At 59.6% G+C, this 12,340-nt stretch overlaps 1 protein-coding gene across 9 annotated transcripts in view; it reads right to left on the bottom strand.

The window, feature by feature from the left end:
* The window catches only part of GDPD5 (glycerophosphodiester phosphodiesterase domain containing 5), an 86,901-nt gene that overhangs the window by 19,557 nt on the left and 55,004 nt on the right, over positions 1–12,340 (bottom strand). For all 9 annotated transcript variants that reach the window (XM_045817909.1, XM_045817911.1, XM_045817915.1 and 6 more), the window contains 3 exons: positions 5,164–5,267; positions 2,277–2,370; positions 1,594–1,653 (listed from right to left, as the gene is read on the bottom strand). In XM_045817909.1, the coding sequence (XP_045673865.1) occupies positions 1,594–1,653; positions 2,277–2,370; positions 5,164–5,267 (258 nt within the window). The remainder of the gene's footprint in view (positions 1–1,593; positions 1,654–2,276; positions 2,371–5,163; positions 5,268–12,340) is intronic.

The raw sequence follows: 12,340 nt of genomic DNA on the forward strand, positions 1-12,340 counted from the left end.
GAGCTGGCCCTGGCATAGATGAAGGGATCTGACCCCCCTCCCAGGAGAAGACCCCCTGCAGTGACCTGCCGCCCCTGCTGGCTTGGTGCCTCGGGAGGCCTCTCCACGAGGATCACGCAGGTGTGACCTGCTGAGATGCAGGCATGACCTAGAGGAGGTGACCATGGTGTGTGCCAGCCCCACCCAGGTGCCATCTGGTGCGGTTCTTTCAAGTGTCAGTTGTGCAGCTGGGAGAAAAAAGGGCTTCACAGAGGGAACTTCACGAGCCCAAAGGAGACCTCCAGATAGAGTGACAAGCAGGAGGAGGGTGGGACACCGGGGCTGCTGGCTGCTCTTCACTGCCCCCAAGACTTCAGTCACGCAGGCTGACTCCCCAGCTAATCTCAGAGGTCCCCCTGGATGCCCATGGGCCCTCCCGGTACACAGCTCACTAGGTCTTTCTCCCAGTCCCTGCCCCATGTCTCCCTTGAAGCTGGAAGTGAGCCCCTCCCCTCAGAGTCACTCTGGACGCATCTCATGGGCTCTTAGCTATTTCTGGACATGTCTGCCCCTTCCTAAATGGCATGCCCACTCTGAGCCAGGCTCTGGGGGAAAAAGGGATGGCCTAGCCCTCCCTCCAAGGCCCAAGAGGGAAGGGCTCTCTTCTGGTCAGTTTTGCGCCACCACTGTGTCCACTGGGGCCTCCAGAAGAGCAGCATCAGGCACACACTGTACATTCGGCACCATGTACGCACTGAGGTTCTGAGATTCTGAAGCCATGAAGCCTCCCTGCTCTGGGCCCAGCCCTGAGGGGGGCACTGGGGACGCAGAGACAGGAAGAGCCCATTCTGGCCTGCAAGGAGCTCCCAGCTGGGAGAGTCGGGGTCGGGGAGCCAGATGGAAATGGACAACACAGGCGCTCAAGGCCATGGTAGGGGGCCTGCAGGGGCTGGGGCAGCCCACGCAGCCTGTGCAGGTAGAAGAGAACTGAGGAAAGGTCCAAAGGACAGAGAAAGGGAGGCAAGAGAGAAGAGGTAGAGAAGGGACAGGCATGCTGGCAGGGCCTGAGACGCCTCATGGGGTGAAAGCAGGGGTGACCGTCCCATGACGGCAGTTGGGAGACATCAGCGGGGGCCTTAATGGTGGGTGGGGGCGTGTGGGTCATCCTGGAGCAATGGGAGTGTGGGAAGGGCTTTAAGCCGGGAATAACATGACTGGGTCAGAGTTTCAGAACGAGCTCACTGAGGAATGAAGAGGCGGAGACTCTAGACAGAGCCCAGTGCAAGGGCTGGAGCCATGACCCGTGCTGCTTGATTGCATGGCTGTGGGGTTAAGATCCTGGATCCTCCACTTACTAAGCAGGAGGCCTTGGGCAAATGACTTAACCTCTTTGTACCTCAGTTTCCCTAGCTGCAAAATGAGATGACAGTGCCTGCATCACGGGGCCGCTGTGAGGGTTCAGTGAGTTAATGCGGGGCAGGCTGTGAGCGCTCAGTGTTAGCTCCCGGGGCAGCCACAGTCATGGTCCAGAGGAGGGGTGATGTGTCCTGGCTCTTCCTCTGCTGCTGAGGCCTCCAGCCTCCCCCTGTCAGACCTCGCGGAGGCGGCCCTTACCTTGTGCAGCCAGTGCAGGTTCATCTGCTGCCCCACGGCGATGTGACACAGTGCCAGCACCTGAAGAGGGGCCCACGTGTGACTCAAAGTTTCCCACCAATTCCCCAGACACCCTTCTTCCCAAAGCCTGGCTCTGATCAGCCAGCAAACCCTGCTGGTTGGCGATGGGTAGGCCCGGCCCAGCTCAGCCCAAGCCTGGCCGCCTCCCAAAGTATTTCAGGCCTCCAGCTCCTCCTCTAGGATTTCTCCCTCAGGAGGTCACTAGGAACCTGCTGCGCTTGAACTACTCAACGAACATTTTAGGAGTTCCAGGCCCCAGGAGGCTGAGATACATTTGAACCTTGTCCCCAAGGAGCCCCCAGTTCAACCTGGGGACTGACCTGCATCTGAGGGAACAGAGTAGTGGGAACAGGAACCAGAGCAGGAGTTCCTCTTTCTCACAGAAGGGAAAGTCTTCAGCGGGGCCTCAGAGCAAGACAGCTCTCCCTGGGGTGCAGGGGGAATACTCCAGGGTGAGGTGAGAGCAAGGGGACCTCCCACCTTGAAGGAGCTGAGCCCCTGAAGTGCAGCAGCCCAAGAGATGGGAAAAGCCTGCTTCCCCCCTTAGACCAGGGTGGCCCCCCACCATCAGCCCTGCACGGGCCAGGTCTCCCTTCCCCGAGAGCAGGGCCGGCGCCACATACCAGGAGGCCTGCGATGTAAGTGAAGGCAGTGGCTGTGGTCATGAGGATGGGCATGGACCAGTCGCTCCAGTAGCCCATGCGGTTGTAGAGGTACCTGAGGAGGAGAAGGCCCTGGGGTCAGACCTCCGCCAGGGACCAGGCCCGGAGCCGGGCCCCGCCCACTCTGAGAGGTGTTACTGTTTCCTTAAGCATCCGTCAGGCCTGTCCGGGCTCAGGTGGACACCTGGCATGCCGAGAGTGTAGAGAAGAAAGCGACAATCCCCACAGTCCTGCCCAGAAATAGCCAGTTCCCGAACTGGGCTGACTTGTCTTCCGTGGGCGTCCCCCACGCTTGTCTGTTTGTGCGATCGGCAGAGCCGGGGCCGCCGCACGCAGGCAGCACTCCGGCCGAGACCGGGCTTCGGAGGGAGGTGCGCTCGGGTTCAGCGCCCACGGGTTCAGCGCCCACCTGCCTCTCACCGGCCTGTAGGCGCCTGGGCAGGTGACAGGTTTCTCCAATTCTAAAACGCCATCCACTGTGACACTCATCTCAATGTCAGTGTTGAAATGTAAAAATAAGGGGTCTCGGAATTGATAAAATGCCCTTCATAGGGTGTCCTGGGGATGAACTGGGCGGGGGGGGCACGTGGTAAGTAGTCGATTATCTCCTAATTAACACGGGCATTTACTGAGGTCAGTGAACATCTGGGGATGTGTAGTTTCCCAGGGCCCCATGCAACTGAGTTAGCACACCACATGTAGTCAAACTCCTACTGATGGCAATTCATCATTTCCAGTTATTTGCTGTTAAAACTAACACAAAAAAGAAATTTTTGCACATATCTTTCCATGTTAGTAATCATTTACTTAGGATAGACTCCTACAAACAGAATTGCAGGGCTGAAGGGAATGAACTTCAAAGGCGCCTGGCGCCTGCCTTCCCCAGCCCTCACCCTCCGGTGCCAGAAGCAGATCTGCCGCCTGAAGGCCACTCACTGGGTGCACTCTTCTGCTGCACAGCTGGTGGGACCGCGGTCCACAGAGGGGTGGCCCTGCTCCTGGGAACTACTTTTAAAAAATGTTCTGTCTCTCACTGGTCAGGGAGCCTCGTGGTCCCGCACAGCGAGGCCCCAACAGCCCCTCCTGCCCTGACAGCCCCTCCCAGGCTCTCGTCATCCAGCCCTGACCGCCGGGCTCTCACTCGAGTCCTCTACAGGCTTGAGGTCACAGGGGCCCGGCCAGGCCCTCTGAGTCCCAGCCCCGACTTCAAGAAGCCAAGGTGGCAGGCAGGTGGCAGGCCGCCCCTATGTCCCAGGCAGGCCTTCCGTCTGCGGCCTCCCGACAGGACAGACACCCGCCCTCTGCTCGAGCCGCCCAGGCACCGGGAGCTTGCTCTCTGGGAGGAGTGGGGTGGCTCTGCGGACAGTATGATACAGTCAGTCAGGCGTCAGCCCCTGTCCTAGAGCTGTCGGCCTTTCACTGTGTGACTCTGGAGGGGCTACTTAACCTCCCTGAGCCTCAGTTTCCTCAGACCGTCCTCAGTACACCTTGTTAGTCCTAACTGGTTGTGAGTCCCACCCCCCTCTGGGCCTTCGCTCCCCCATCCGAGCCCCATTGGGGTGGACCCGATGGGCTTCCAGCAGCTGATGGCCAGCTCAGCAGAACCGCCCAGGGCCTGCAGGCGAGGCCAGCAATCCTACGTTCCTGTACCCACGACAGCACCTGTGCTGGGGACACCTGTGAGGGTGAATGCTTGACTTATGGGCCTTAACAGAGGCCAGAGGCCGCCTCTGGGAGTTGGCTGGGGCCCAGGCTTGTCTCGCCAGGCTGCGCCGGAGGGACAGCGGCAGGTCCTTTACTGCGCTCGTTAATAGCAGAGGTGCCGCTGAGGGCCAGGTGGAAGGCCACACGGAGGGCAGTGGGCGCCCAACTGCGTGAACAGAGTCTTAGCATCATCCTTATGGAACCCTAGAACACGGCCAATCAGCAGCCCGGAGCCCCAGAAATCCCCACTTCTGACATCATGGCCACCTTCCAGCTAGAGAACGGGCCTCCCGGGAAACAGCCCTCAGGTCTAGGGAGAACTTGGAGCCCTCTCAAGTCCGTCACCTCACTCCACCCTCAGAAAGACCTGATGCAGCATCCTCCCATTCTACAGAGGAGGACACTGAGGCTCAGAGAGGACCAGAGACTGTCCACAGCCACACGGAGCTGAACTTCTGAGCAAAAGGAAGAGGCATCACTGAACAGGGAGTGAGGAGGTCTGGCTTTCAAGCCCCAACTCTGCCCCGAAATGATGGTGTGAACATGGGCCTTAGTATCTACACTTTCCAACAGAGGAGTTCCCACCAGAACCCAGGGTCCCTCTGCTCCTCCCTTCACTGTTTGACAGAGACAGGCCATGCACGCAGAGGCGGGGGTTGGGGGGAGAAATAGGCGCCCTCCTGTACCCAGGCACAACACTCAGACAGCCCTGCCCTTGGACCTGAGACCGGTGTTCACATTGAACCTGAGCTGCACCAGAACCATGGCATCTGCCTGCCCCACCCACGGCCCTGCTCAGGGAGTTGAGAGGTCTGGGGTCTGGGGCCACTTCCTCTGCCAAGGCCTTGGCATCTCTGGGCCCCGGAGTTCTTGTCTACAAAGGCGGCATGCTGAGCCCTGCGCCAGCCCCCCACCTATTTTCCAAGACAGCAGCCCCAGGAAGGAGTTCCTGTTCCCCCCAACTGGTCTCAGCTCCTGCTGGGCTTTGTCCTTCCAGAGGACCCTGCCCCCAAAGCCGCCAGGAGCTGGTGCGGAGCTCTGAGGGCCAGCCTGGGAGAGAGGCTCACACTTCAACTCCTCTCCCCACCCCAGTCTCAGCCACCGGATGCCAGGGACCCAGGCCTCGTCCCCTGCCCTCACTTACCAGTTGAACTCGTCGTAGTCATTGTGGACTTCCCACCAGAAGTAGAGCCAGGTGAGCGTGAGGCCAAAGGTGACGGTGAGGAGCAGGAACCAGAGGCGTTCCCACTGGAGGGGCAGAGCAGGAAAGGGGTCAAGTGGGGTCAGGGGTTGGCCCGGCAGGCCACCCACCTGAATGTGCCCTCCCTTCCCCCCCTCTGTAGCCAAACCTATCAGACAGGGACTAGTGCCCTCTTCACACTGGTAGGGACCTGAGGCTCAGAGAGGGGAGGTGACCTTCCAACATCAGAGCCTAAAGCACAAAACAGCAGGAGCCAGGAGAAGGGGAGGGCCACCCCAGAGCTGGCCGTTTTATTTGCTGCAGCCAGAGGCCTTTCCGGTGTACAACAGCCTCTCCCCTCTGGCAATGGCCCCAGGAGCAAAGGCCACATCTGCCCAGAGCCTTCCCACTGGCCTGATGACCTGCAGTCTGTGAACAGAGGACCCATCATGCATCTCCTTCCCTCCTCACTCAGGCCTGCAGTGCAGGTATTGTTCTTCCCTGCCTAGGCCAGTGCTACTGGTGTGAACACTGAGGCCCAGAGAGGCAAAGCAACTTGCCTAAGTCACACAGCAACTTAGTGAAGGATAAGGTAGGAGACAACCCCTAACCCCAATACACACACACTGAGGACCTGAGGAAATGCAGTGTCTATCCCCCCCATCAGGCACTGGCCCCCCAAGCTGGGCCAGGCCACCCCTCTGTCTCCTACAGGGGTGGAAGTAGGGAGGGTGGGGGCTGCTGACCAGCACGGCTGCTTCCCGAAGGGCCGGCTCAGAGGTCTGCAGACACTTCCGCCGGGCCCCGGGTTTATCCCTGCTTTCCTCCATCCCCTTATCTCAGAAGCACAACCAGCTCGGACATCCTGCTCTCTGGGAAACCGCTGAGATCATCAGAACCAACGAAGAGCCCTTGAGGGGAAGCCGGTGCAGGAGAGAACCAAGACCACCCTCCCCTGAGGGGTGGGAGGGCTTGAGGCACCGGCAACCTCTCACTTGGGTGCTGCCCAGGGGCCCCCCGGCGGGGCTCCCTGCAGCTTGCCTCCACTGCACAGGACAGCCAGCCCTGGTGCTACGGTTCTAATCCCAATTTACCTTCTTGATGGTTCCTTACTGTTCCACCAAGCAGGGTGCCCTCTGGGATGCGGCCTATCCCCAACCCTCCAGTTTCATATCCCCTTCCAGTTCTCTTACTCTGGAAGGCCCACCCCTGCCCCGGGTTTGGTCACCTAACGTTCCCATTTACTTTTCAAGTCAGCTCAGATGTCACCTCCTCTGTGAATCCTTCCTGAACTTTGCCCCTGCCCCCATGCTCCCTCTTTGGTGCTCCCACAGCATCAGTGTCCCTGTCTTTAAACTCATACTCTGTACATTGTGATCTGCTCATGTGACTGTATGTCCCAGATGACAACCCTGTGTCCCTGTGGTTCCTGCAAGGGCAGGGGCTGAGCCTGCCTCCACTCTCCTGGTACTTATGACTGGTTATGACTGGAAGAAGAGAAGGGAGAGTTCACTCACCGCCCAGGATTCCTCCATCCTACGCTGCCCAGAGGCACCCCCATGGGGCAGTTATGCCTGGTGTCTGGAGCCAGACCCCCTGCCCACCATTCACTAGCTGTCTCACCTCAGGCATGGCAAGAGGATGCAAACTCTCTGTGCCTCAGTTTCCTCCTCTGTGAACTGAGGACAATAACAGTGCTGATCCATGGGGTTGATGTGAGAATTAAATGAGATAATACAAGTCAAGTGCTCAGGACTGGCCAGTGGCCGGCATTGTCTCGGTGCAACTGTAAGCACATTCTGCCTCTCCCCAGCATGAGTGGCGGTGGTCCACAGACCCCGATAAGTCACAACTGTGAGCGTGTCTGCAGACCTGGTCCTGGGCAGGGGGCTGGAGCTCGGGTGACAAAGCAGCCTCCTCCACCTGCTGCTACACACAGAGCCTGGCGCCTTGCTCAGCCCCACTCTGCACGTACACAGAGATGTGAAGATGGCAACACCCTGAGGATACCATCCTTCCAGCAGGTGGAGGGGTGGCTCCTCAGAGAGCAGGCCACGGGTGTCTGCCCCACCCAGACGCCGAATGGCACAAGCCCCAATGAGTGTGGCCCAGCAAGGCCCAGCCTTGCTCGGGAGTGGAGAAGCCCTGGCTAGGACCAGACAAGCCCTGCACCTTCCTGGAGCAAAGGAGCCCCGGCAGCCACCAGCCAGAGGATGGCTGGTAGTGTCTGGGGGAGCAGAGAAGGGCCCAAGTTCAGTCCTGCCTTTCTCGGCTGGGCCCTAACTCCAGAGAGGCTGGCCCACACTGGCATGTCTGAGCCACCACCCCCGTCCTGGCTGGTCCAGCATCACCCCTCCCCCAAATCTAAGAATCCCTCTTGTTACCTCCAATTCTTATTTGCTCACAGTAAGAATTCATTTACACCCATTTCCTGCAGAGGGCAGCTGGCAGGTCCCAGGCCAACTTAAACAGCTGGATCTCGGAAGACGGATGCACCTTTGCTGATGGCATTTGAGAGTCCGCTTCTGCATCCCAGCCCCCGCCTCTGCCCCAACACGGGCACTTTACCAGCCATGCACCCCATCACCTACAGCCCCTCAAACAGGCTCTTTCAAGCTGGTGTCCATGCACGAGCCGTGCCCTCCATCTAGTCCACAGCCAGGCCCTCCTCCTCCCTGAGGCCCTCCCTGTCCCTGCAGGGTCTCCCATCTCCTCCGTCCATTCCAGCACACACCCACTGGGCCGTTCTACAGCGTCTAGGTGCCAGTCTCCCTGCTGTACTGTAGGAGCCTTGACAATCTGGGTGGTCCTCATATTTCCAGGGTGGGTGGGGACTTAAGAGAGATTTGATAATGAAACAGAAAGTGAGGAAACACCCTTTCTCCTGCCCCTGAAAGAATATGCCCACCCAGGAGAGATTTCACTGCAAGCTTACCACACACCTCCCCCCCGTCAGAGGAGCCTTAGTCTTCTAGGGACCCTGAACTGGCAGTAGTGAGTGGCCATCTGTCCAGAGGTCACTCTGCCACAGCAGGACAAGGCCACTGTGCCTCTGATCAGCAGGCAAGGTTCTAAGAGGGTCCCAGGTGAAGGCTGAGCCTTGGCCAGTGATGGGTCCTGCCCCAGGCAAGCAGCCTAGAGGTCAGCAGGTGGTGGGACCAGGGGTTGGCTACAGATGCTGGGGGATGCCCCATGATGAGGTGTGATGGAGGACCCAGGGACTACGCTGGCCAGGTAGACCACAGGTGCCAGGAGGGCCCGCAGCAGGCAGGGGTCTTGTCCACCAAGGGTCACTGTCCTCACTTGGCTAGATCCTGAGAGTGGGGCAGGGCCGACAGGGTGGAAATGAGGGGCTGCCCCGCCCTGCCCCTGGGAACCAGCCGGGGTGACAGGACTAGCGCTGACAGGCGGTGAAGTACCCAGGGCAGGGAGGAGGTGGAAGCAGGGCCTAAGGAACATGGAACTAGGAACCGCAGGACTAGGCGTGGGCTGGGGCTGAGGGCACCTAGGGATGGCTGTGCTGGGAGCCGGAAGCCAGAGGTCCCTCGGCCACAGGGAACCTGGAGATGGGGATGAAGAGGCCCCGGCACAGTGCGGAGGGAGACAGGGTCATTCTAAGAACAATCAGAGGAAAAAACTAAAGGGCAGGGGCTGGAAGAAGGGGGAGGGGAGGGCAGGGCACTGGTAGGAGGAAGTGGGGGTTGGGGAGCGGCTCCACGGACAAAGGGCTCCCAGCGGCACTAGCAGTCCCTGTCAGGGCCGCCCGCACACTGCCCAGCCTGTTTGGAGGGGGCGAGGGGACGTGGGCTGAGAACCCAGAGGAGGCACGTGGATGCTCCGGCCCTCGCTTGCTTCTCCGTCTGTACAACGCCGGGGCGGGGGTGGCGCTGATTATGGGTCTGCACCCCACCCGAGAGCAAATGAAGACACTGACCCTCAGAGAGGAGCCACCACAGACAGGGCTGAGCAAACTGTGGACACCAACACCAAAAAGTGCCACTTACGCCGTGGCCACCATTGACGCGCATGTGTGTCGTGACAGTTTTCCAGCAGATGCCCGCCGAGAGTCCCGGGAAGGGGCACCTTGGCTGTTTTGCACGAAGGCTCCGTGTGGGTGAGTGGAGGAGACCCAGAGGCTGATGACGTGCCCAAGGCTAGCGAGTGGGGCAGGATGGAGGGGGGTGCACCCGGGGACCCTGACAGAAGGCAGTCCTCCAAGGTGCCTCGGGACCCAGCCCCCTACACCTCTCCCCAAAACCCACCCTTGCCCTCTGGGACCTGCATGGCCACCCCAGGCCCAGCTCGACTCACTGGGGTTCCTCTCTCCTCTCTCTCTGCTCCCACCCTCCTCCCTACCCAACCTGTCCTCCTTGGGGAAGCCCTCTCCTTGCTCCAGCCTCTCAGCCCTCCCTGCCCTGGCCCCTTCTGCACAGACTTTTGGCACCCACCAGTGTGACCCTTACATTCTGAATTATGGAGGTGGAAACAGCCCAGGCTCGAGAGCCAGACAAACCTGGTTCTGCCACCTGGATAAGAGGGGCAACTTATTCCGCCCCTCTGAGTCTCAGTTTTGTCTCCTGTAAAATGGGAACAACGCCCCCTGCCTCGGAGGTTGATGTTAAATGAGGTGGTGCGTGTCACGTGGGACACAGCAGAAGCACAGTAGGAACCAGGGCCGTGAACTCCTTCGGGGCAGGGTATCTGAGGTACTCTGCGTGCCCTGGGCCCGCATCCTGTGGGGCACGAGGCAGAACTCAGATACGGTACAGATAAGTGTGCGAAGGCAGCTGTCACGCAAGGAGGGGGCAGGGCTCCCTGTGGGTAAACCATCACCCAAGCCCAGACATGCCCGCAGGCTGAGCCCAGGGGCCCATGGAACCAAGGGAAGGAGCTCCCCAACCTCCTTCCCGTCAGACCCTGAGCTGCCTGGGCGCAGGGCGAAGGTCAGGCAGCCCGGAGCTGGCAGGTGCGGCAGGCGCCCAGAGGCTGAAAGCAGCCGGGAAGGGGTGGGCCCTGGCTCTGACACCATCCCGGAGACTCCGGGCATTCAGCCCCCCACCCCCAGCCTCATCTCCTCCCTTCTTGTCCCCACCCTCCAGGAAGATGAGACCCTCCATCCTTTCGGGGCACCAGTGTGCCACCTGCCCCAAGGCCCTGCCCCTCCTTCCTGTCTCATGCTGACTGTCACATCTTCTCCTCACCCCTCTTCATCTCCATCCCACCCACCCCAGAGCCTTCTGAATGCAGAGAAAAACAATGGCAAGAGCTTATTAGCAGCGGGCTCACGTAATCACAGAGCATGGCTGAAGCCGCAAACCCTGGCCCTACACAGGAAGTACGGGCCTGGAACCTGCTGCTGCTGCTGCTACTGCTGCACCCCAGACTACGGCCTCAGGCCAGGGTGCACACAGACACAGCTCCTGGGGCTGGGGGCACTGCAGGGCTTGCAGCGACGCCCCTGGAGCCGGGCTTCCCATCAGGACAGCACTTGAGCAGGAGCCACCTCCCTGGCCATCGCAGACGTCAGACCCACAGAGTCACAAAGCAAAGCTGTCTTGCCGGACTCCTGTCCCCTGTCCATCACCCCGAGCAGAGACTGCCTCTGCAGCATCCAGGACAGGAGCTCACTGTTTCTGCCCTCACGGCTCCAGGTATGGGCACGCTCCCTCTGGCTGCTGCCTGGTCATCCCTCCGGACCAAAAGTTCTTCCTTCTGAGACCACAGCCAGATAGGGGCAGCTGCGTTTGGGGGTTCAACAACCCTGGGTTTGCAGCCCAGACTGGATGCCTCCTGAACGTGTGCCCTTGGAGAAAACATGTGTTTGTCTTGTCTGAGTGCCTGGCTCCCTACTCTGGGAAATGGGACAGCAGGGCTGGCATGTGCACAGACCAGCGGGACCTGTGAAGCGTCTGGTGATGACAGGGCAGGAGGGGTTACTTTCCTTCCCTCGTCCCTCCCTGAGACACAGCTGAATCTGCCTGCAGCTGGTTCTCTGCTCCCACACAGGACAAGTCCCCACACAGGGCAGGAAACTCTGGGGTCAAACGACTGGAGCCTGAGGGAATGCAGTCAAGAGCCAGTCCTCCTGTTTACGAGCCACGTGGCCGTGGGCCAGTCACTCAGGACGTGAGGCCTCGGCTTCCTCTCTTCACGGGATGACGTCACCCCTACCTCATGGGAGGGCTGCCAGGCCCAAACAAGATTACAGATGTAAGCTGTAAGTCGCCAAATCCAGGATCGTTCCTGTAATTATCATTTCGCGTCTGACAGCCCTTTAATTATGTGAAGACAGTGATCAAGTCTTCCCTGCCCCTTGCTCTACACCAAACTTCTCTGGCTGCTGAGGACAGCCAGATGACTGTCCACCCCCAGCCCAGGGTGGGTGCCATGATCAGCGGACACAGAGGTCCAGTCCGGCTGTGCAGGCTGCAGCCCTGGGAGCCGCACCGGTGGAGGAAGAAGACCCTGGTGGGGCGGCCTCCCCATCTTGCCCCGTGGCCCTGCATCACTGGCTGTGGGGGCCAGAGCCCTGTGTGAGCGCTCCATAGAGCTGAGGGTGGGGGCAGACTCCTAAGAGCTCTCTGCTTGTCCATCTCATCTCACCCTCTCCAAGGTCTGCAACGGGGGCAGGAGAAGTGGAGGAAGCCAGGGCTCGGGAGGGCGGGGGATGGGGGGCACAGCGACTCACCCAAAATCATAAAGGACAAATATAATGGTGGAGCCAGAATTATTCACACCCGGATCTGGCTGCCCCAAGTCCCAAGTGTCCCAGAGCAACACGGAGCAGGGCATGTAATTTTCCTTGTCTGATTGAGGAAATAGACTTAGGAGGCAGGGCCTTGCCCGAGGTTGCCCAGTCAGTCACAGGCAGTGCCAGGTCAGGACCCCTGGAATTTCAGACTTAGAAAAGATTTCAGACATCACCTCGCTGTGTCCTCTACAGGGCCAATTAAGAAATGACAAAACTGGGACTCAGAGCAGAGACATGGCCGGGAAGCATGGACAATAGGGTAAATGGGTACAGAAATGACAGGGAATCCAACAGATGTGTTGGAACATCTGGACATCTATTTGGTAAAAATACTAGACCCCTACCTCACGCCCTCTACCAAACTGAATTCCTGCACCTCCCTTCCACATC

Source organism: Phyllostomus hastatus, unplaced genomic scaffold, assembly GCF_019186645.2.
Source record: "Phyllostomus hastatus isolate PE091 unplaced genomic scaffold, TTU_PhHast_1.1 phas_scaffold_317, whole genome shotgun sequence".
NCBI lineage: Eukaryota > Metazoa > Chordata > Mammalia > Chiroptera > Phyllostomidae > Phyllostomus > Phyllostomus hastatus.